At 34.6% G+C, this 21,007-nt stretch overlaps 1 protein-coding gene across 1 annotated transcript in view; it reads left to right on the forward strand.

Annotated features, from left to right (window-relative positions):
- The window catches only part of LRPPRC (leucine rich pentatricopeptide repeat containing), a 93,750-nt gene that overhangs the window by 6,297 nt on the left and 66,446 nt on the right, over positions 1 to 21,007 (forward strand). The window contains exons 2-13 of the mRNA XM_069852654.1: positions 5,621 to 5,823; positions 8,699 to 8,821; positions 9,473 to 9,594; positions 9,684 to 9,742; positions 10,467 to 10,553; positions 11,019 to 11,145; positions 12,155 to 12,299; positions 12,981 to 13,123; positions 13,403 to 13,508; positions 13,591 to 13,698; positions 19,173 to 19,291; positions 19,906 to 19,999. Coding sequence (XP_069708755.1) covers positions 5,621 to 5,823; positions 8,699 to 8,821; positions 9,473 to 9,594; positions 9,684 to 9,742; positions 10,467 to 10,553; positions 11,019 to 11,145; positions 12,155 to 12,299; positions 12,981 to 13,123; positions 13,403 to 13,508; positions 13,591 to 13,698; positions 19,173 to 19,291; positions 19,906 to 19,999 — 1,436 coding nt within the window. The remainder of the gene's footprint in view (positions 1 to 5,620; positions 5,824 to 8,698; positions 8,822 to 9,472; positions 9,595 to 9,683; positions 9,743 to 10,466; positions 10,554 to 11,018; positions 11,146 to 12,154; positions 12,300 to 12,980; positions 13,124 to 13,402; positions 13,509 to 13,590; positions 13,699 to 19,172; positions 19,292 to 19,905; positions 20,000 to 21,007) is intronic.

Raw genomic sequence — 21,007 nt, forward strand, 5'->3', positions numbered from 1 at the left:
ATGTTCAGCTACTTTACAAATATTGTAAGATAAGCTGAAGGTGAAAAGTTACCACTGACTAGTGAGTGGTTGTGTTCCGGGATTACAAATGTATAATTGGTTAACCTTTCCTGTGTAGATAAGGTCTACAGTTTTAATGCTCACAATTTGGAGACAAAGCTGAAAATGGAGTAAAAGGTACAATTATGTAAAGCCTCAAATATTAGAAGGCTACTTCTAAAGAAGGCCCCTTCCAACCCAAACCATTCTACGATTCTACTTCTAATCTTGTGATTGTGGGAGTAGGAGAGAGTTCGCTTCACAGGGCTTAATATATCTTTCTGAGCTTCTCTGGGTAGGCATAAAGAATCATGGTTGTAAGGCACGGTAAAGAGAAATTACCTATGCTGGGGAAGAATAAGATTGCAGGTTCAAGCAGATCTGAGGTTTATTGTGCAGCTTCACGTGCTTGCAAATATAATGTTTGACATAGAGATAATCTTAAAATGCCATTTAAAGGTAATTGATGCAAATAAATACTTGGGACTCATTGCAGCTCTTGGAGAAGTATTATGCATCTTGCTCTGTAATTTAGCATATAATTCTGAGCAAGTTCAATTAAAATAATTGAAAAAAAAAAAGGTTACAGCATAAGACTGAATAATCTAATGTTCAGCACCGAGGCAAGATCATAAGTGCCAAGGTTGTGTGTGATAGGTTTGTGGGTTTCCCCCCCAGCTTCCTAATGTTACTTTATTAGCTTCCTAATGAGAAAGTTTGACTGTGGAAGTATAATATTTTATTACAATTACTATTACAAGTGTGATTCTTGATGGATTAGGCACAGCTGCTTCTGTACTTGGAAAGTGGGATGGGATAGACGAGTCTTTAAATTTGAGGGTTTTGTGAGTAAAAATACTATGACAAGTAGAATAATTCTCTCGGTATTTTGCCTATCTTGCTATTGTTAGGAGTTTAAGAATTAAGATTTCTTTTTTTTGCTGTGTGATGTTTCATGTTTAGCTGTGGCTCAGTTTCAGTACTTCTTCAGTTGTACTGTTATCTAGCTGCTTGTAACGCCATTTAACATTTTGGCATTTGTTTTTTGTCCAAATGTACAACTTTTTTGGTCTCTATGGAATTTTCTTTTTGTTGATTTCAGACCACTACATCAAGTAATCAGGTTGACTCTGAAGTCTGGATCTCTCCTTCTAAGAATTTGGCACTATTATGGTATCATCTACAAATTTTATAAGTTTATTAACTCTTCTGTCATGCAGATTGTTAATGATATTATTGACACCAGTCTTTTCCTAGTTGGGTCAGGATATAGCTTAATTTAAGGTCCCATAAAATACATTCTTGATTTTGCAACAAATCCTGATCGGCACATTATAATTTTTTTTTTAAACAAATTTAAACTATATTTTGTGCCTCCTTGTTTTGCTTGTGAGATTGTTAGGTAACGTGGTGCCAAAAGCCTGTAAGTCAATCTGTATTTTTTTTTATTGATCATGCTTCTGTTTTTCCCAGAGCTTTCATGAAATTTTTAAGGTAATTCCAAAGGACTGAAGATTAAGGTCCAATAATGAGTCTTATATACAACATATCTTAATATCTCCAGGAGTTACTTAGCTCATACTTACCTATTCTCACCTATACCACCATCTCCTTGTTAAAATTTAGGCATGGTAAAACAGCTAAAATTTACAGAGTATGGTTATAGTTAACATTTTTGAAAGCTAACCAGTTTATGACCTTTAATTTTTGTTCCACTTAAGAGTTATATGCATTTTCTAAAATTATCCTATTTTTAGAAAGCTGTTGCTGCCTTTTTATATGGCTTCCTGACTGAAATGTTTGACATGGGCTTTATTTTTAACCTTGCTTTTTTTTTCCCTGTTCCACTTAATTGTGTTTTTCTCAACTTCAAGAAATTGAAGAAGAATCACACGAAGTTGCTGAAGATGATTAATGCATGGATAATGGTTTCATTTTGTAACTTTCTTTTTCTGTTTCATGGGAAGGTTGTGCCAGTCCTGTCAATTTTCAGTATGTATGTTGTCTACTGCATTCTTTTGTCTTCCACTTGAAGTCAAACCGGATGCTGTGTCCCTTAATTTGTTTGGTTTTGAAACTGCCTTTCTGATCTGTTCAATCTGTCTTTTAGAATAAGCTCTTCACAATTTTTTTCATTTTCTCCCAAGTTTTGTGTTTGTAGGTTATTTGTAATGCTAAGAACCAAATTCAAGACAGTAGATGCCTGCAGCTTTATCCTGCTTTTGAAACTACAGTTATTTTCAATAAATTCTTACTGTGGGGTTATCTTAGCACTATGCAGTGAGTTAAATCGCGCTACAGGTGTTGTTTATTCAAATGCTGAAAGCCTACAGGTGATATGGCACATCTCAGTCTTACACTAGGCATTATATTTCAGATTGATAATGGTAGTTTAGGTGGGTGCCAGTGGAAGTTTGAGTTCCTCAGATTGTTTTATACTCTCATACTGTTTTTCCCTGTCTGTCAAGAAATAAAACTCAGAATCCCAAGCTGTCATTCCTTAAATGACGTATCTTTAATCAGTGTAAATTAAGAGAAACACTGTATTTGATAGTAACTGAGGAGGCTGGAGTGGGGCACAAATAGAAATGCCCAATTCTGCTGATCTTTCAGAAGGTTAAGTTAGTGTATAACAATAACACTTCTTATAAGAGTATAGTATTTTAAAGTGTGCACACGTAGCACTTGATATAGTACAGTATTTTAAGCACGTTTTAAACAGAATCATGCTAAATGCTAAGCAGGGAGAGTTTAGTAGCTGATGAAGAGTCCTCTCATGCTGTTAACCAGCGTATTTTGAAAATGTACATACTGTTCTTGTCTTCATTCTTGATCTCATGAATCCACAAGTGCTTTAAAATGTTAGTAACTTTTGACACATGGAGAATATTACAAGGATGGTTTCCTTAAAACAGTACAGAACTTAAGCTAAGAACTGTAGATATCAGTTTATGCTTACAAGTGTGCTGCGTGTTGAAAGATAAAATTAAATAATTTGCAAAATACTATAACCAAATAGATCTTTATAGAAAGACATTTCAATTTTAACCTGAAGCACAGGAGGTTTCTCCACTTGTGCTGTGATTGTTAATGAAAACCAGTGTAAGTTTCTGTGTTAGACTCCTGTGTTGCTGCTTGTGTCCAGAGCATTTTTTCTAACCTGATTTGAAATATTCTGAAAAGCATTCAAGTAGCATTTTAAATAGCTGTATAATGGTGGAAGATACCATTTTCTTTATCTACACCTCTAAGGAAAAAGTAGATAAAGAATGTGCATTCATTGCAAATTTATTATTATAACAATCCAGTGATTAGCAAATAGTTGAGTGCTATTTATGTGTTAATTAAAGACTTGTAGACATCTCATCTAGTTGTTAGACCCAAGAGGACTTGAGATTTACTATGTTACTGTTACTCTTACCTTGTAGTACTGGATTTTACTCTAAGGGAAAGCAACGTATCCATGATTGTATGGTGAGGTAGAAGGAGAAGAGGAAAAGGAAGAAAGGAAAGAGTAATTACAAAAAAAAAGTGTTTGATAGCGCTAGTCTTATGAGTTACTTATCACCAAAGTGGTGTTTCAGTTTCTTTTCTTCACAGTTCCTCTGATTTTAGCCACCTTTTACTACATTTCTTTTTTTTTCTGGTTCATTCTAGTGGTTTTTTGGACATTATAAACTGTTTTCTCTCTAACCTGATGGAACAGTAACTGGTTTTCTGTAGAAGTTGCTGAATCTGTATTCTGCCAGGCTAATGATGTAAATAAGCTCACAGAGGGATCTGAATAAAGTGAGAGCCAGCCCAAAGTAATCTATGAGAACTTGCATCAACAAGGAGCTAGAACTAACACTGAAGGAGGAGGTATCTCCTTCTTGGCAGTCTTTTTTCCGTTCTCCAATTTTTTATTCTTTGTCCTTTCCCGTGCCAAATAAAATGCAGATAATTTGCTAAGACCTTTTGGAAAGTTCTGCAGGAGGAATATCAAGAAGATTGGGCACTGTAAACTTTGCCTGTTTGAGGAGGGTGATGCCAAATGGTAGTGATGATGTTCCACATTGCTAAAGGATTTTTTTTTAATGTCTTCAAAAAACAAATGTATCGTCTATTAAACTGTTTTCACAGCTACATTAGGAAAGAAATTATACTTCAGGCTATTTTATTTTCTTTTAGAGAATATTATTCCTAGAACTTACAGCCTGCTCAGTTATCAAATCAGGATTTGAAACAGCAAGGGAAAAGCTGCTCTTTGGGCTGCTTTCTGCTCACAAGAGGCAACCTGAGGGTAAACCACATGCCTCATACATCTTCCACTAATGCTCTTCCTGTCACTTAGCAGCTTGCAGCAAATGCTGCTGAAACACTGAGTTTCCAGCAAGCTTTTTCTCCTCCCCTGGACTCCCTCTGTTAGAACCTGAAAAACCAGCCAGCAGTGGAGATACGTACCTATGAAAAAGCTCCAGGTGTGGGAAGTCATTTTGTAGAGAATGCTAGCACTCCTCACTCTTAGGCTGTCATTTCAACAAAACAGGACTCCTGGAACATCTGTAACAGCTCGGAGTACAGCTGCTATTTTTACTTAAAGTAATCTAGAGCCTTAGAGAAATGGAGGTATCTGAATTGCTCTGCCCTCCCCAGAGACAAGGGATGGCAGTTTCACAAGTTGAGGAATCTTCTTTTTGTGGTCCAGCATGTGTTGTTTCCTTTGTGTCGGATTTTGGAGGATAGTCTGGGTTGTTTAATGCAGTTGTAAGGGCAACTGAGAACAGACTTCCAAAAGTGCTCACGTGTAATGTTAATTTGTCCTGCACAAGCTGTTCACAATTCCACTATGCACAAATACCATGTTCATATTCTTACATGCATCAGTTTGTTCTTTTTGCTTTAAAAAAGTGTCAAGATCTTATTGCTTGGCTAGAATAGAGAACACTTCTTCATTATGTTTATTGCCATTGCCATACTTTGCTTTGAGAAAACAAAATATTTAAACAAATCTAGTGTTGGTGTTTAAAGTGCATGACCACCTTGTGTTTGTCAGTGTAAATTCTGAGGAATAGGGAATGATCCCATTGTTCTTTAAGCTATTTGATATACTGTCTAAAACAGTGGCCTCTGCTTTGGTTTGTGCATTTTAAATGAAAATAAAGGTGTGATTTGGTGCCTTGATTTACTGTCTTCTGGAAGAGATGTCTATGATTGTTCTTGGATTGATTTTTGAAAAGCACATGAAAGCTTTTTGTGAGAGCCTGTAATGGGACAATAGGCTTTTATAGCACTTGGATGTATTCAAAATTTGTATTTGGGGGGGAATAGTGTTTGAACCATTTAATTCATGAGGTGAATCTAACTGAAAATCTCAGAGAAAAAGTTGTCACTGTGAGAAAATATACATGACACTACCTTTTTAAGCAGAAATGCACTGAAATAAATCACTTTCATTTGCGTATATCAGTATGCAATGTTTTGAGACGTTGTCCGTTAGCAAGAAATAAAGTACATTATCTTTTTGACATTGCGTAACTAGTGTAGCTTCAGAATAACTTTGAAATATAATCTGTTTTTTTGTTTGTTTTTATTTGAGCAGAAATGTTATGCACCAAATAAGGTTCCTTACAGTTGCACCTCAACACGAGGGAAGTGTTAAAGAAGAACCAGTGTCAGAAGTTCAAAACAGACGGACCTGGCAGTTTGACTGGGCATTAAACAAGCTGGATAATTCTGTCAGAAAAACTGGCCGCATCCCTAAATCCCTTCTACTAAAAATCTTCAATGAAGTATGCAAAACAGGTAAGTTGCTTCCAATCCAAACAAAATAAAAGCTAAATTTAAGGCTGCAGTGTAATGATTTGTCAAACCATGTATCACGATTCAGCCCTCCCCATTACAGGTCAGCGGCTAATTGTGGGTAGTTGTGTGTAGTTCCAATGCTGTCCCCTCTTCCCACGTAATTAAAGGAGTTTTGATTTTGGTTTTGTCTTTGGGTGCCTGTATTGATGAACAGACTTTAAATGGTTTTGAAAGGTTCTTTTGCTTTAAATGTGTATGTTTACTTTTACAGGCTTTTATGTCTTTGGGAATTTATAAGTCTTGTGAAAATTTAACGTGCTTTTAAAAAGTCTTATCATATAGTCTTGCTTATTGTGGAATTTTATCTGGTAATGTTACACTTTCCTTGTGTAATTGTACTTTCACATCTGAACAGGGATCCTGTCTGCTTTACACAGTGTATTTTTAAGATGTTTGTAATAAGCCATGCTGTCCTTAAGAGGCCATTTGTTTTAAAATGGAACTATACAGGGAAATATGGAGGTAATCCCCAAGTTCCTCCATTCTCTGGCTGTTGTGTCTATTCAGGAGAAAAAAGAAAGCTTTATTTCTTTGAAAAAAAACCCCAAAAATAAACATCTGAGGCATTGTTTGTTTGAAATATTCAATACCTCTGGCTATTTATGATCAGACTATACTCTTATTAATACTCTGCAAACCACGGACCACAGATGATGAGGTTTGGTACCAGTTACGATGAGTCAATGAAGATATTTGATAAATTTTGAGAGTAGTAGTTATTGAGTGTGTTTAGTGATAGCAGCATGTATTGTTTTGTTTTAGTTATAAACTTTGCTGTGTATTACTCTGGATATCACTGGCTCGTATACCTGGGATTGTGTTTTTGAAAGTTTTGTGGATCAGTGTTTAAAAGCCGAATCTTCAATTCATGCTCTCTGATTAGTTGAAATTTTTTAGGAAGTCAGATTAACAAAAAGGTAATTACTTCTAGTGGTTTCCTTTGGTTGTTAAAGTAATTCCTTTTTAAAAAAAAAAAGTTTAGAACTTCATGAGAGATTTAACTAGCATGCTGTTAAAATAAATTACAGTTATTTCGATATGAAAAATTTGGTCCTTTTTTAAATTAGTGTTGAAAACTAATTTAACAGAAGTGTGGGAGGTTAGTTAGCGTTGATTTCTTAAAAAGATTTGCCTGTGTTGGTATAACACTTCCATTTTCAAATAAAACATGAAAAACACCAAAGAAGGTGCTTGCTGTAGATCTCCTGTGTCTTTCCGTACTCATACTGGCAAACCTTTTCCTGTTTCTTTTGACTTTCAAGGTACCTTGCCAGTAGTTTAACCCTGGCATTGTGAAACTGGAGACATGTTGACGTTTTTATTGGATGAACTAACTGTGTACAGGGATTTAGAAGTTAGTAAAGCACGACTTATCTCACCACTCCAGTATGTCTTCAGAAGTTCAAATTCCCATTTGCAATTTGTACCTAACCCTCCTTAATATTTTAATTGATTTATCTTCTCATTACTGCTTAGGTTTTTCCCACTACTGCCTGTGTTTCTTGCCAGATGAGTTTAGTCTGCATGAATAGCTTCTCAGCTGTAAATAGTGCTCTTGAAACATAGTTTACAATGGTTAAGTGGTATCCAAATTTGCTGGTCGTTTTGGGTACCTGAAGATCTAATTCTAGGCAGTATACAGCTTCCTGCTTTGAAGTTTTGGGGTTTTTTTTTCTTTATTTTGCCATTATTTTATAGCTATTTCTACAGCTCTGTGTAATTAAAGATTACACTTAGAGCAATCGGCAGCAGCTGGAGTTATCTTTACTGGCAGCAGCTCCTGCCTCTGTGGTGGGCTGTGTACTATTTTGGAGTGTTGGCATAATGATTTGGAAGTAACTTACAAAGCATTAGTGATGCTTTAGACTTCAAGGCATTTTGCAAATCAGAGTCTTTCAAGTCTGCTTGTATGACTCCATTTGAGATAGAAGACCTTAATAGATTTTTTTTTTTTCATCGTTTATGTTGTGTGTGTACATTTATCTTGCTCCTTGTTAGACAAAATTGTTCCTGACGTATACCTTTCTCTGTGATCAGAAAGAGATAGGCAATGTTTTTTTTGCCTTTCTTTTCTTTACATTGTACTGCTTTATAAAGGAATGTGCCTTTTTTGTTGGAAATTGCTGGGTTTGCATAGGAAGATGTGATTGAAAAAAAATTCTGTCTCCAGCTTATTGGGCAATCTGTGATAGACTCTGTAGCTCTGTCTTACTTTGCCTCAAGAGTAGCATTGGAGTCCAAGAAAAGACAGATGAGTTCATAGTTACTTTTTTGAATTTCTAGGGCTAGTGCGGAAGTCTGAAAAGGATAACATTCTTACAGGTTCTGTTACTATGCTCTGCATGTAAATTATCTCATTCGTTTTACAGTGAGTGTGGGCAGGAGTGGTAATGGATATTTAAATATGCAATATCTCTGAATACCAATTTTGGAGTAGTATGGAGTTGATGTCAAGTGTTTTGCCATTTTTGAAATTTACCAGAAAGTTATGTCATGGTTAGGATGAAATGATCTGTAGATCTTGGATTAGGAAATTTAAAGTATTACATCATCTGAGTTTAGTATTTTGTGTTTTACTACTTAAAGGTTTTTTCCTCAGATGAGCTTATTATTGTACTGAGTAGCATGATTTGTTGTGAATCTTTTCCATGATAGTGCATAATGTACTTTTTTATTCATTTGGGTATCCTGTTCCGTTAAAATCTCTAATCTTGCAGAAAATGCTATTCCGTACGAAATGCTAAAAAATGGGTCAATTTCAAGGTTTTTTCTAATACTAAATGCGTAATGATTTATGGTTGTCTTTCACTTGTAGAGTGTCCAGGGAGTAACCAGACCTTGCTTTTGTTGCGAAGCTGTGGTGACCTTTTACCAGAGGTATTGTCACCTGAAAGAACAGAACTAGCCCATATGATATGGGACAAGATGAAAGAGCTGGGTAGGTTTGTTTTGTTAGTCTCTCTTGCAAGATCAGATATGTTTTTTAGTTTCTTTTGTAATGGGAGACTGGGTCTGTTTTAATAATGTTTAAATGTTACATAGTAACAGCAAATACTGGTGACCAAATAAACAGTAGATTTATTATTCAGGTGAGACACCTATTTCCTATTCTGGGAGTTATACTGACATCTAGAGGTGTTTAATAATGAATCTAAAGGTGGGTTTTTTTGTACAATATTTAAGTTGGAATTTGCTTGATTTTGATTATTGTGAGAATGTAGTTTGCTTTTCTGTTACATAATACCTTGATATCTGGTGGCTGAATATGCCCAGTGCTACCAGTGATGTTAAGTTAGTAATTTTTTCTTAGGCATTGCACAGGTAAGTCTGTAAAGTAAATACAGCTGTAGAGACTAGAATAGCATGTACATGAACATTTATGTTACTGTGCTCCTTTTGTTTTTGCCTTATATGAACAGATGTGTGCTGTTAAATAGATGTCTGATATTTCAAAGGTAGATAAAAGGAAGCGGTCTTATTTTACATACGGTTCATACAGAAAAAAAAATATATGAGATAAGAAGGTTATAAAATCACATTGAATTTAGAGAGTCTACATTCACTGACTGTGGTTGAAATATTTCCATAGGTGCTGTGTATGATACAAGCCATTATAATGCTTTACTTAAAGTCTACCTTCAAAACGAGCATAAATTTTCTCCAACAGAATTCTTGGCCAGAATGGAGGAAGCTAATGTGCAGCCCAATCGAGTAGGTACCCTTTTACAATATCTACATTCTTAATAGTAGTCTCTGTTTATTGGATCAAATCATTAACTTTCCCTTTTTGTTTTATGTAGGTTACATACCAAAGGTTGATTGCTGCTTATTGCAATGAGGGTGACATTGAAGGAGCAAGGTATTCCTTTGCATTTATGTTTGAAGGGATTTCCACAAAATCTCACATTCCCTACTGTTAATGTTAAAACTCATTTCACTGTAATTCTTATAAATTGAGCAAAACAAAGGGAAGGTTCAAGTATATTTTAACCAAGCACTGAAGAGCAGTTTCTCACGCACAGCTGGAACCTACACCAGTGAAATAAAAATAAGTGATAGATCAATCAATTCAAATCAAATTGTGTTCAACTTGCTCAGAAATTAACTTTTGTCCTTTCTATGGTCAGTTGGAAAAAGCATGAGATTTCTAAGGATTGCTACTCGTGCAGGAATAAGGTGATTGGGAAAGGCACTTGATAACAAAGTGGGCTAAGGAGAAAATAGTAGTAATTGTTTTTTATTCTTCTTGTTGTTACGCAGGCCTTGCAGGTTATTTGTCTAGCAAGGTTAAGTTGCAACAGTGTGATTGTTGGGCATGAGAAATACATAAAAGGAAGATAAAAGAATTAAAAAGCCAGCCCCACTCTTGTGTCTGCATACTTCAGTGACAAATACAATTAATCTAAAAAAAAACCCCAAATTATGAGCATATTTAGCATCATCCCCACATGTAATTGCTCAGTGACATCATGATTTGGTTTTGTTTGATGATACAGTGCTCGTTCAGCAGAGCAGCAGTAGCTCAGCAGTTCATCTTTCCAAAGGGAAAAATACCTAATCATTAATTGTCTTGTATTTTACAGTAAGATCCTTGGTTTCATGAAGAACAAAGATCTCCCAATCACTGAGGCAGTATTCAGTAGCCTTGTGAAAGGTCACGCAAGATCAGGGTAATGTTTAATACCTTTTCTCTTTGTTTTCTTTTAGTTTTACCACAGTATACGATGCCGTACAGAAAAATTACATGCTGCAGAATAGTGCCATTAGTTTGAATAATGTATAGAAGACTGTCTTTTTATACATTTTGAAACAAAACAGGGCTGTTTAACAAAGGAAGTAGGTATTTCTTGTGTCTGAAAATCTCAAGTTTCAAAATAAATTACTGTACTTTTGTAGTGCTTGAAAAGAATTTTGCTGCCCTTGGTTTTGAACTTTCAGCTGCAAAATTTCAAAGAGTATTCCAAGTAATACAATAATTGCAAGATCTGCACTTTTGCTCAGTTAAAATAAGTTTATCTATGCTTGTTGCAGTCTTTGTTTCCAGTCATAATTAATTTAATGAGGAAACATGGAAATCACAGTATACATCACTGTAAATAAATCTACTGAGGATCTTTCTTTTGAATTCTTTTTAGAGATATGAAGAGTGCAGAAAATGTCCTTTCAGTGATGAGGATGGCTGGTGTTGAACCGGGTCCAGACACCTATTTATCACTGCTGAATGTGTATGCTGAAAAGGGTGATGCTAATAGCATCAAAAAGGTATTGCAAGTTTGAATTTAAGTGCAACTTGTTTGATCCTTCGTTTAATTTAACTTTGTTATGCTTTCTATCCATGCTCCACGCAGGAGGAATAATACTGACTTTTATAACTTGTTTCCCCCTGGTCTGCAGGAATTAAATGAAATTGTTTCGTTTTGGTTTTTTTTAATCTGAATAGTTGGTTTGAAAGCAGTCTCATAATTTATGAAAAAAATTATCTTTTAATTCTTTTACTTCAGGAAGTCATGTTTGCCTGTGAGATATTTAATAATTCAGGCGTTTTTAAAGTGACAAATAGTGCATGTGAGATATTTATATACTTACTTAAAAAAATAATTTACAACTAAACCTTGATTATCCTGCTGTAGTTGAGCCATTCTTTGACTCCCATTGAAGCCACAGACTCTTTCCAGTAAAACTGAAGTTCTTTTGAGACTTCATACCAACAACTTAAGTTCTTTGCGAAGTGTGGATAAGATTTCTTTCAAGTATTATCTCTTACTTTTTTTAAGTCAAAGTAGTATTCAGAAGGAAATGAGAAAAGAAATTTAGTTTGAGTTTAGTATGTGGTGTTAGGTGGAGGGGACCAAATCAAGGAAAAGGATACGGGAAACAGTATTGTTCTGTGACTTACGAATTAAATCTTTATCAACTAATATTCTTCCAAACAGTAAACAAAGTCTGATTAATAATTCTCTCCTTTTCAAAGGAATTTCTTTTGAAAGTGGTCTCACAACCTCTGATGTTTTCATGTGTTATAAGATATCAGAGAGAAACTGTCTATTATCCCTTTTATGAATCCTTTTTTTTTTTTTTTTTTTTTTTACAGTCTGAGGGTGTTTGAGGCCCTCCTTGTAGATCTTCGATATTCTCTTTACGGCATTCCATATATCTAAACTTACGGTTTTAAAAAAGGAGAAAAACCCAGCTTTTTGTGATATTACTTTTTTTTTTTAAGATATCGTATTTTGAGGCACTTTATTAAAGTTAATTTTATTGTGGTTTACAGACTCTAGATGAGATTGAGAAGTCTGAAGGGTACCTTATGGATAGGATGTTGATGCAGGTGATTTTTAGCCTTGCCAAGGCTGGATATCCTCAGTATATTGAAGATATTAAAGAACGCATAAAATTCGAAAGGGAATTAATTCCAGGTATGTCCTTAGTTCCTACAAGAGTGTTTTGCGATGCAGGGTGGAGTAGGAAAGCATTTTCCCTATTACCGTTAGTTTGTGGATTCATATGTGCTGCTTTATATCATATTTTATAAAATTTCAATATAAACCAATTTAAATCATTTACATACAAAAATAATTTATCTTTTTAAAATTTTAAATTCATTAAGGCTTTATAGGAAAGCAGTAAGTATGGAGTCCTTTCTTCGAACAACACTTGTAATTCCTGTTGTGACAATTCTGAATATCATAAAAAGGGAGACTAAACGCCAAATACAGTTTTCTTTATCTACAGTTACAGTCACTTTTGGATCCCGTTATGCGTAATCTGATTGATAACTGTTAATTATAATCATCCATTTTTTCTTTTTTGATGTGTCTAGAAATGTTTCTTTTATTTAGTGTCTTTCTGTCATGCTGCTGTGGTGATGCTTCTGTAATTTTTGTCATGATCTCCTTGTGCGAAAGGTGATTTCATTGCTAAATATAAATAACTTCAAGAAAAGGATTCTTAGATTTGATTAATTAATCATGTTTGAAAGTATGCTAATAATACCTGTAAAACATTCATTCTCCTAGCTTTTACTAATTTTAGTAGTTCTATGCAAGAATTGTTATGTACTTCATAAATTTTTGTTTTTTCTGTTTTTCAATTACTAGATGCAATGAACCTGTGTTTGACTCTGATAACTCATGGCTTTGAAGATATAAGTTTCCGTATTTTGAAGTCTCTTAATCATTTGTCACGTGATAATTTGGACCAGGGTAGCTTCTTCTTGCAACATTGTGTAAATAGAGATATGGTATGCTGAACAGTAAAGCTTTTTTCTTAATATACTAATAAGGGTATGTTTATTCAGCTTAATGCAACTGCAACTGTGAATATGGAAAATAGATTTTTTTGCATAGTTCTTAAGAATAAAAGAGTTTTAATATTTCGTATCATTTTACATAGTAAATTGAAATCACGAAAGAATCGTGCTTGGCATATTTAATATCAATGTCCTGAACAGCAGAAGAATCTGACCTTCTTAATAATTTGAGAAATTGAACAATAAATTTATTTTTAAAATTCTTTCCAGCCTCTGAACAAGCTGAAGCAATTTTGTGATGAGTTGAAAGAAGCAAAAATGCACTCGGCACCATTACAGTTTGTTTTGCGTTGTGCTTTGGAAGCCAACAAATCAGGTACTCTACTTATTTAGTTATTTTACATATGCTTATTTAAAGTACTTGATCACTGGTTTAATTATCTTGTGAATATTTTCAGACTTGGCCATTGATGTGATGAAGATCATGAAAGCGGAAGGCTTGCCGCTCAGACCTCACTATTCCTGGCCGCTGTTAGTTGCATTCCAGAAAGAGAAGAATCTTAAAGGTTAGTTATCTTGTAAAAGCTCCTCTAGCTTTATTGCAAAGCTAGCATATAAACCTTTATTAGAATATTATTATGAGATTAAGCAGGATCTTGAAAGTAAACAAAGACCTCACTACATGTCTGTCTTTATTGGAAACAATCTTTCTTCCAGAAGGACTTTTTTAAAACCTCCCTTCTTTACTTAATCATGGTACAATTCTACAGATTTAAAGTCTACCTTTGCACAGAAAGATGTGTGAGACTGTTTAATTACCTTTTCAACTCTTCACATTCTTTCTGCCTTCCACTGGTCCTTTTTGCTGCTCATTACCTCTTACAGAGTTTACTCTTGAAGAAACTGAAATGAGAGAAGCATTTAAAAGTAAGGTTATAATAGCTCTTTTGGACTATAAACAGGTTTTTTTTTCAAACCAACTTCTTATGATTTACCTGATAAGCCAAATGTGAGTTTTGTTACAGTGATAAAACAGCAGGAGAACTTAGATTGCTGAATGTGTGAGCCTGACCTGACAGCATACTGATTGAAGGACAGAAATGCTCAATCTTTGGGATTCTTAAGTACGTTTAAGCATTTAGCATGCTTTCCCGTGTTACACATGGGGATGTCTACAGGATATGAATAAGAATTGAACAAATATTAAATTTTAGAGTACAGTATCTAATTCTTTGGTTTGCGTTATTGGTAATTCAGAAAGAATGGTATTGTAAAAAGATGCTTTTAACAGAAGTACTTCCCCCTTGGGGAAACAAAAAACTGTCTTTTTCATCTTATCTCACAGTATAATGTGCTTTAGAATGAGATGCAGAGTTGTTAGTGTGACACTGGGTGACAAACAAAATGCACAAACAAAAAAAAAGTGCTTTTAGCAGACTCTTCATATCGCAATTTTATCTTAAGTATACAGTCACATTCTGGTTTGGAAGAAATGCTGAAACAAGTATTCCCTAATTGTTTCTGGCTATAAAAATGTCTCAAGTACTTTTCAAAAAGCCTTTGTGAAAACAATATTCAGTTTTTATTAACTCCTTAGGCTCTATTCCTGCTAGACTACTTCCCAAGTTTATCTTCTCCCAGGTTTTCAAATGCTTTAAAGTTCCATGATATTTTAAAAGTCTGGCAGTGTTGTTTTCAGTTGGGTCCTTTGTGACTTACTAGAAGTACAATGTTGCTGAAAATAAATAAATTTAAATCAGTGTTATATTTCTCTATGTAGATGCTGCCTACTGAAAAAGCATGTGTCCTGTTACTCTGGAAAATTTCACCTCACTAACACAATTAAAAGAGACATTAGAAGGAGTTTTAGTTTAGACTTGGCTCCCAAAACTGAGGCAATATCTGACCATTGAGAGAAACTTAATTTTTTCGTATCTCTTTTGGTCTTTGGCAAGATCAGAGGTTGCCTTAATTTAGACTGACTGAAGAAATCAACTATACTTTGGCTAGTAGTTCCTGCTGGAAGTCATGTTAGCAACCTGAGAGGAAAACTGGTGAAGGAACCCTCTTTCTCATGTGTAAGCTTGTATTCATTTTCTGAAATGTAATGAAAAAACAGTGGATAAATGAGACCCACTATCTAAAATTACAACCACTACACTTGAAGGAAGGTAAATGGGAGGGGGGAACCCACCCACTCTGACACTGTTTCATAGAAATAATAGAGCAAAAAATAATGTTGCAGTGAGAACCTAAAGGTGATAACAGATTGTAAATGAACAGAACAGTGCTTTCTAGCACTAAAAAATAGCTGTATGAAGAAAAGTGTATATATAGACGCTGTATCACATCTCGTGCCAAAAATGAGGTCATTTCTTTCTCTACAAAGTAGTAATGCCCAGCCTAATTTGTGTAATTTTGCATCTCAGTATAGGTAAGGCTGAAAATGGAAAAGAACTTTAAGGAAAAATCTATTGAAATCTGATAGAATATAGACAGTGGACTAAATAATGATTAAAGCATACAGAATATAAGCAAAAACCTGCCTAGAACTGCAGGGTATAGATGTCTGAATCACTATGTATAATGTAACCTAACCAATCATATAACTAGTAGCAACATTTAATTATATGTTTATCTAATGTTTATTATAACAAAATGTGATGCTGGATATCAAAGGCAATTCCCAAACTTCTGTATGGAATTGAATTTGAAAGAAAAATAGAACTGAAGTGGTGGCTAAGAGGAATGAAATGCAAGGCTGTTTTTCAATATACCATAGATAAGTTAACCACTCTGAGATAGCAAACAGCTCTTTTCAGTCATATTACCCAGGCAAATAATTTCAGATGGGGCATTCTTGCTTTTATGATCATCTGTCATCTAAGTTGATAGTTACTTATTTCCATAGTATTTATTTAAGTAAATGCTGTTAGGCTTTTAGGAATGGAAAATGCTTGCAAGGTTTATAAAATCAATATGTGGTGGATCTGATACTGTTACTGGCACTGAGATTCATCTTGTATCAGATTACACGCTAAAACCAGGAGGGCTTAGTATAAATAAGCAGAATTGTTCGCTTTACACTTGTTACCAAATATTTTGTAGCTCCCCTTCATCGTCCTTTGAGGTATTTTGCGCACATCAGAGGCCTGAGAGGAATAAGGGTGGTGATTTTACAAAATAACTGCTTAAAATAGTGTTTTGCAGACTGACTTTTCTGGCAAAGAACTTATAGTGCTTCTGATATTAACAGTGCAGCAAAAATGTTAGATGTTATGTTGTTTACCTGAATGAGACCTCACTTTTTGAACTGGAGTTTTATTTTTTGTGTCCTTAGAAAATTGTTTAGAGCTTAGTTTTACTGCACTTGCTGCACATGTAGAACTGTACTTAACCGCCTTAAAAATCCCCTTTGTTCTGATGGTACTGCTTTAGGAAGAAGACAGGACTTATTGTGAGAAACTTAGGAAACAAAAGGCAGACTGAAATTCAAGTCTCACTTTTCACTTCTTAAAAACCAGCAAGTTGCTCTACTTTACTGCAAAGTAATTTGTCTCTTCTCTATTTGTTCTTGGATATAGTGATTCAAGGCTGGAATCTGTTCTCTTAGGGTATTCCAGTGCTATTTCCAGTACTGATAAAAAGAGAAGTTTGCTCTGTTTTGTTCCCTAGTTCTGTCCTTTTTCCACTCAATTATTTGGTTTTAGATGCTCGGCTCCTTCAGTCCTTAAATATCTCAGCCCAAAATCTCAAAAACCTGTTCTTATTCATGCAGGGAGATGGCTGGAAGTCTTTACTATGGGATTTTAGTCATAGTCTTTTGGATCAGTGTTTTCCAAAGTGTTATGTGCAAGGCAATCCTTTGGACTGTTAATAAATAAAATAAATATTTCATTCTTATTTACTTTCTGATTTTGTGTATGTTTTATAATGTGCATAATATATTGTACAGTAATACCTGTATATAATTTCTAAATAAATATACACATATTGGTGGTGTGTTCACAAAACATTTGGGAGATCAGTTTTTTAGATAAACATGACTTTATTTGTCTTTTTTCTTTTTTCTGTTTTTTTTTTATTTGTCTGGTCTTTGGTTTGGGAAGAGAGAGAGAGAGGAGCTTAGTGTTATTTTTCAGTATGAGGAGCAGAGTATTTTTAGGAATCCAAAGACATAACATTCAAATCCTGTTCTATGCAGATATTTGACAATTATATACTGTTTTGATTGAAGTGGGAATGTTCATTGCTTTGTATTTTGGGAAGTATTTATGTAATAATAAAGTTGTTCTGTTCCCAGTGAGGTGGAAAATATGTGCAAAATCATAGGATTCTGTGTTGGTTTTCATTAATCTTCTGTTCCCCCCCAAACCTGCACATCAGCTGTCTTAGAAATGGAGAAATGCGTGGCAGCAATTTTTTTAAGTTGGTGGTAATTTGGCTATATAGAGTGTTGCTAGTGGTGTTCCTCCTTAATTGGCATGTCACTGTTGTGCTGGTATTCTGTTTTCATATGTGTCCTTTCCTACTCAGGAACTGTGCCAGGTCACGTAACATTTTTGTGACAAATGTGTGTTAGGGAACAGGGATGCCTCACAAGCCTGTTTCTACTCTGCTCTAGATATCAATCTGAACTTTAATCTCCAGAGTATATCACACTTTATTCACTATGGTGTCTAGTTCTTGGTCTTCAAACTACTTTTGCAGTGATACAGTTGTTTTTTAAAAGGTTCAGTGTAAGAGAACGTGATATGTTTTCTGTGAAGTTGAAAATATGAAATAGAAACTGGCTGTCAAAAATTGAAAGGTATCAAGAAAGGCTTCCTGTAATTAATTCTTTATTCATATTTTTGCAGATTCTGGGCCAAAATCAGAGTTTTGTTTAAGGCAAACTCGAACAGATGATGCGACTTTAATCTAGTGTGACTTGCCTGCATGTATTTTCAAGTGCTCAAAGGGAATTCACATTTGATTATTTGCACCATAGTGCACTGCATAAAATATTCATGGAAGTGTCACTTTTCCATAGGTGGCACTCCAGGGCAAAGACAGGGACTTTGGGAAACTTTACATTTTTAAAGTAATAAGTATGAAATGCAAGTTGAAAAAAACATATGCTGTTTGGTACTGGTGTCCTGCAGCAACTGACACATTCTTTTTAGACCAGCAAAAAATAATACCTGTATTGGTTTTGACAGGGCTTCAGAGTTTGCTAGCTAGGGCTACTGTAAGAAATTTCTGCAAATTGGAAGAGTGTGATCAATTAGAAAGCGTAATGTGTACTCTTAAACTCTCCACTCTAGTTGCTGAACTACTAGGATTTGGTATCTGTTGTTTTCAAATGTGTATTTATTATAGTAATATCCAGTCTAGTTGTATGAATTTATCTGAACCCTGTGAAAGTTATAATGTAGCTTCACTGCGGCTTGGGAGGCTCTAGCCTTTCTCCAAATTTCCATTTTGAAGCTGATACATTGGTATTGCAATCAACCTTTTTGCTTACAAAAGTGTTTTGTTTTAAACAAATCTAGAGACAAGTCTTGAAAGTTTGTCTTGCTAATCCGGGTTGGATAATGGGAACTGAGCTGAGAATGTGTTATATATTGTAGAATGCATGTGTATCTTGAATTTGATTATATGCTTGCCACCAAATTTCTTATGTTCAAATGTGCAGTAATACATATGTTTTAATATAGAGCTCTAAAAGATGTTTTGCTGATATGACTAAGAATAGCTGTCATATATTCACCGTATTAGAAAACAACTTTGTATGCTAGCAGATTCCAAAGTAGTCAGGAGTTTCATGGGTTTGCTAGTACAGCACAGAACAGGGAGTTCAGTAAATCTATTTTAAGTTGCATAATTAATAACTTTATTAACATCTATAAATAAAAATGCGGAATTTTGCATGGCAGTTTCAAGGAGAGAAATGGAGGAGAAGTCCTTGTTTTTTGAAAAGCAACATGTGTTTTTAAATGTTGAGTCTCAAGTTTTCATTTTTCTAAAATGCTTAGCCTTATCAATTTTGCCTTGATAGGTATCTTTGAGGTCCTCAAAGTGATGCACGAGTTGGGGGTGGAACTTAATGCAGAAACATACACAGACTATGTTTTTAAAAATTTTGCTGATAGTGAAACTGCCCATGAGCAGCTGAAGGTGAGTTTACGTTTAGAATTTATAAAAGTTACTATTGCATGACTTGTTTTCCTGTATTCTTTGTGACGGCGTACTGACAGTGCTCTAAACATGAAGTCTGTTCAGAATATTTAGACCACTTTCAAAACAGTTGCACTGATGGTTTGTTTACTGCACCTCATTCCTGCTGTTTTTCCTTTCTCCTTTTCAGAATTAACCCAAATATTTTGCTTGAATTACTAGCTCTCCATTTCCTGCGGTAGAAAACTAAATAAATTAATTATGCCATTTTTTTTACTGGAGATTAGAAGTATTGCAATTGTTTCTGGTGATATTTTGTTTTTTTTAACTTGGTAAAGAATACAGAATTGCAGACTTAAGTTCAACTGCCCCACTCTTTCTACCTTTAGCAAATTTGTCTTTTGCAATTGATTTCAATATCAAAGCTGGGTAATTTTTTCAGTGGCAACTAATCTGGTTAGCCATGTAGACTTTCATAGAGCACCTTCTATGTTTGCAACAGCTATCTCTATAGAAAAATGCCAATATCCTTTGGGAAGGAAGTATTTAAAAATACAAAGTACTTGAGGGTTTTCTCTGTGTGTTCTTCCACTGACTGATTGCTTTATCTCTAGAAAAATTTCTGCCTGTTTGAAACTGTTGGACTCTTTGTAGCAGAAATAAGATACGAAGCAATACATGGAAGACTGAACAATGTTCTTTCTATATGTAAGTATTTTTCATGTTGCCTGTTACTACATTCTTGGTGGTAGTATTGATTGGTTGTAGGCGCAGAGATTTACATTTATATATATTAAGCTTAGAGATATGCAAGAAACTTTAACAAAGATTTTATTATGTGAGGTCTTCTATGATGAGATGCTAGACTGTCAGAAACTACCAATTCTGGACAACAAGTCATGGTTATTTTAATATTGAGCCTGGCCATAAGATTTACATGTGAGATATTTATAAATCACAGCTTTGCTGTGATTGTGATAGGATTATGATCCTCTTGTACCAGAGGGCTTAAGGAATCGATTTGCCTTGTACAATTACTGTTAAGCTTTTGGTGTGGTGACTGTTTTTGTTTGCAGCAGCAATTACAACAGGATGCCAATCTAACAGCATGGCTCTGAAATACTGCAGAATTAATGAAATAACCAACTTAAATAACTGATTTGTACTGATGTTAACTTAAGCATAGTCTGCTGATGTGTTGGTCATGGAAGGCATGTGTGTAAATTTGATGGGCTAATAGGTAATGAAGTTGTAAGAGCATGAACTAATCACTTTTGAAGAGTTTTCTTCAATTACTGTTCTGATGCTTAATGCTTGCGAAAGTTAGTGTCATTCACTTCAATATATAGGATGGAACAATCTGCTTGGTTAAGTAGGAATGTATCTTTCTTTTTAAAATGTAAAAGAAATACAATTGTTACTAGGGTAATATACTGAGACAATAAAGCAGTTAAATTTGCACTAAATCTATTACAGAAAGGTCTTTTTTTAAAGAACAATTTTATTTGTCCAAGGTTCAGGGAAAAGCTTAGGCGGTCTTTTGCTGCAGTTGTCATTAACCATTTTACTTAATGAATATAGAAGTATGTAGTCTATACACTGTGACCCAGGGAAGATGTTTTGTTGAAAATGAGAAAATTCAATGGATAGTGAGTAATCAGTGATAAAATTTTTGTTTTGAGATTTATCAAGTAAAGAATCCTTAAGATTCACTTT

Source organism: Phaenicophaeus curvirostris, chromosome 2, assembly GCF_032191515.1.
Source record: "Phaenicophaeus curvirostris isolate KB17595 chromosome 2, BPBGC_Pcur_1.0, whole genome shotgun sequence".
NCBI classification, from domain to species: Eukaryota; Metazoa; Chordata; class Aves; order Cuculiformes; family Cuculidae; genus Phaenicophaeus; species Phaenicophaeus curvirostris.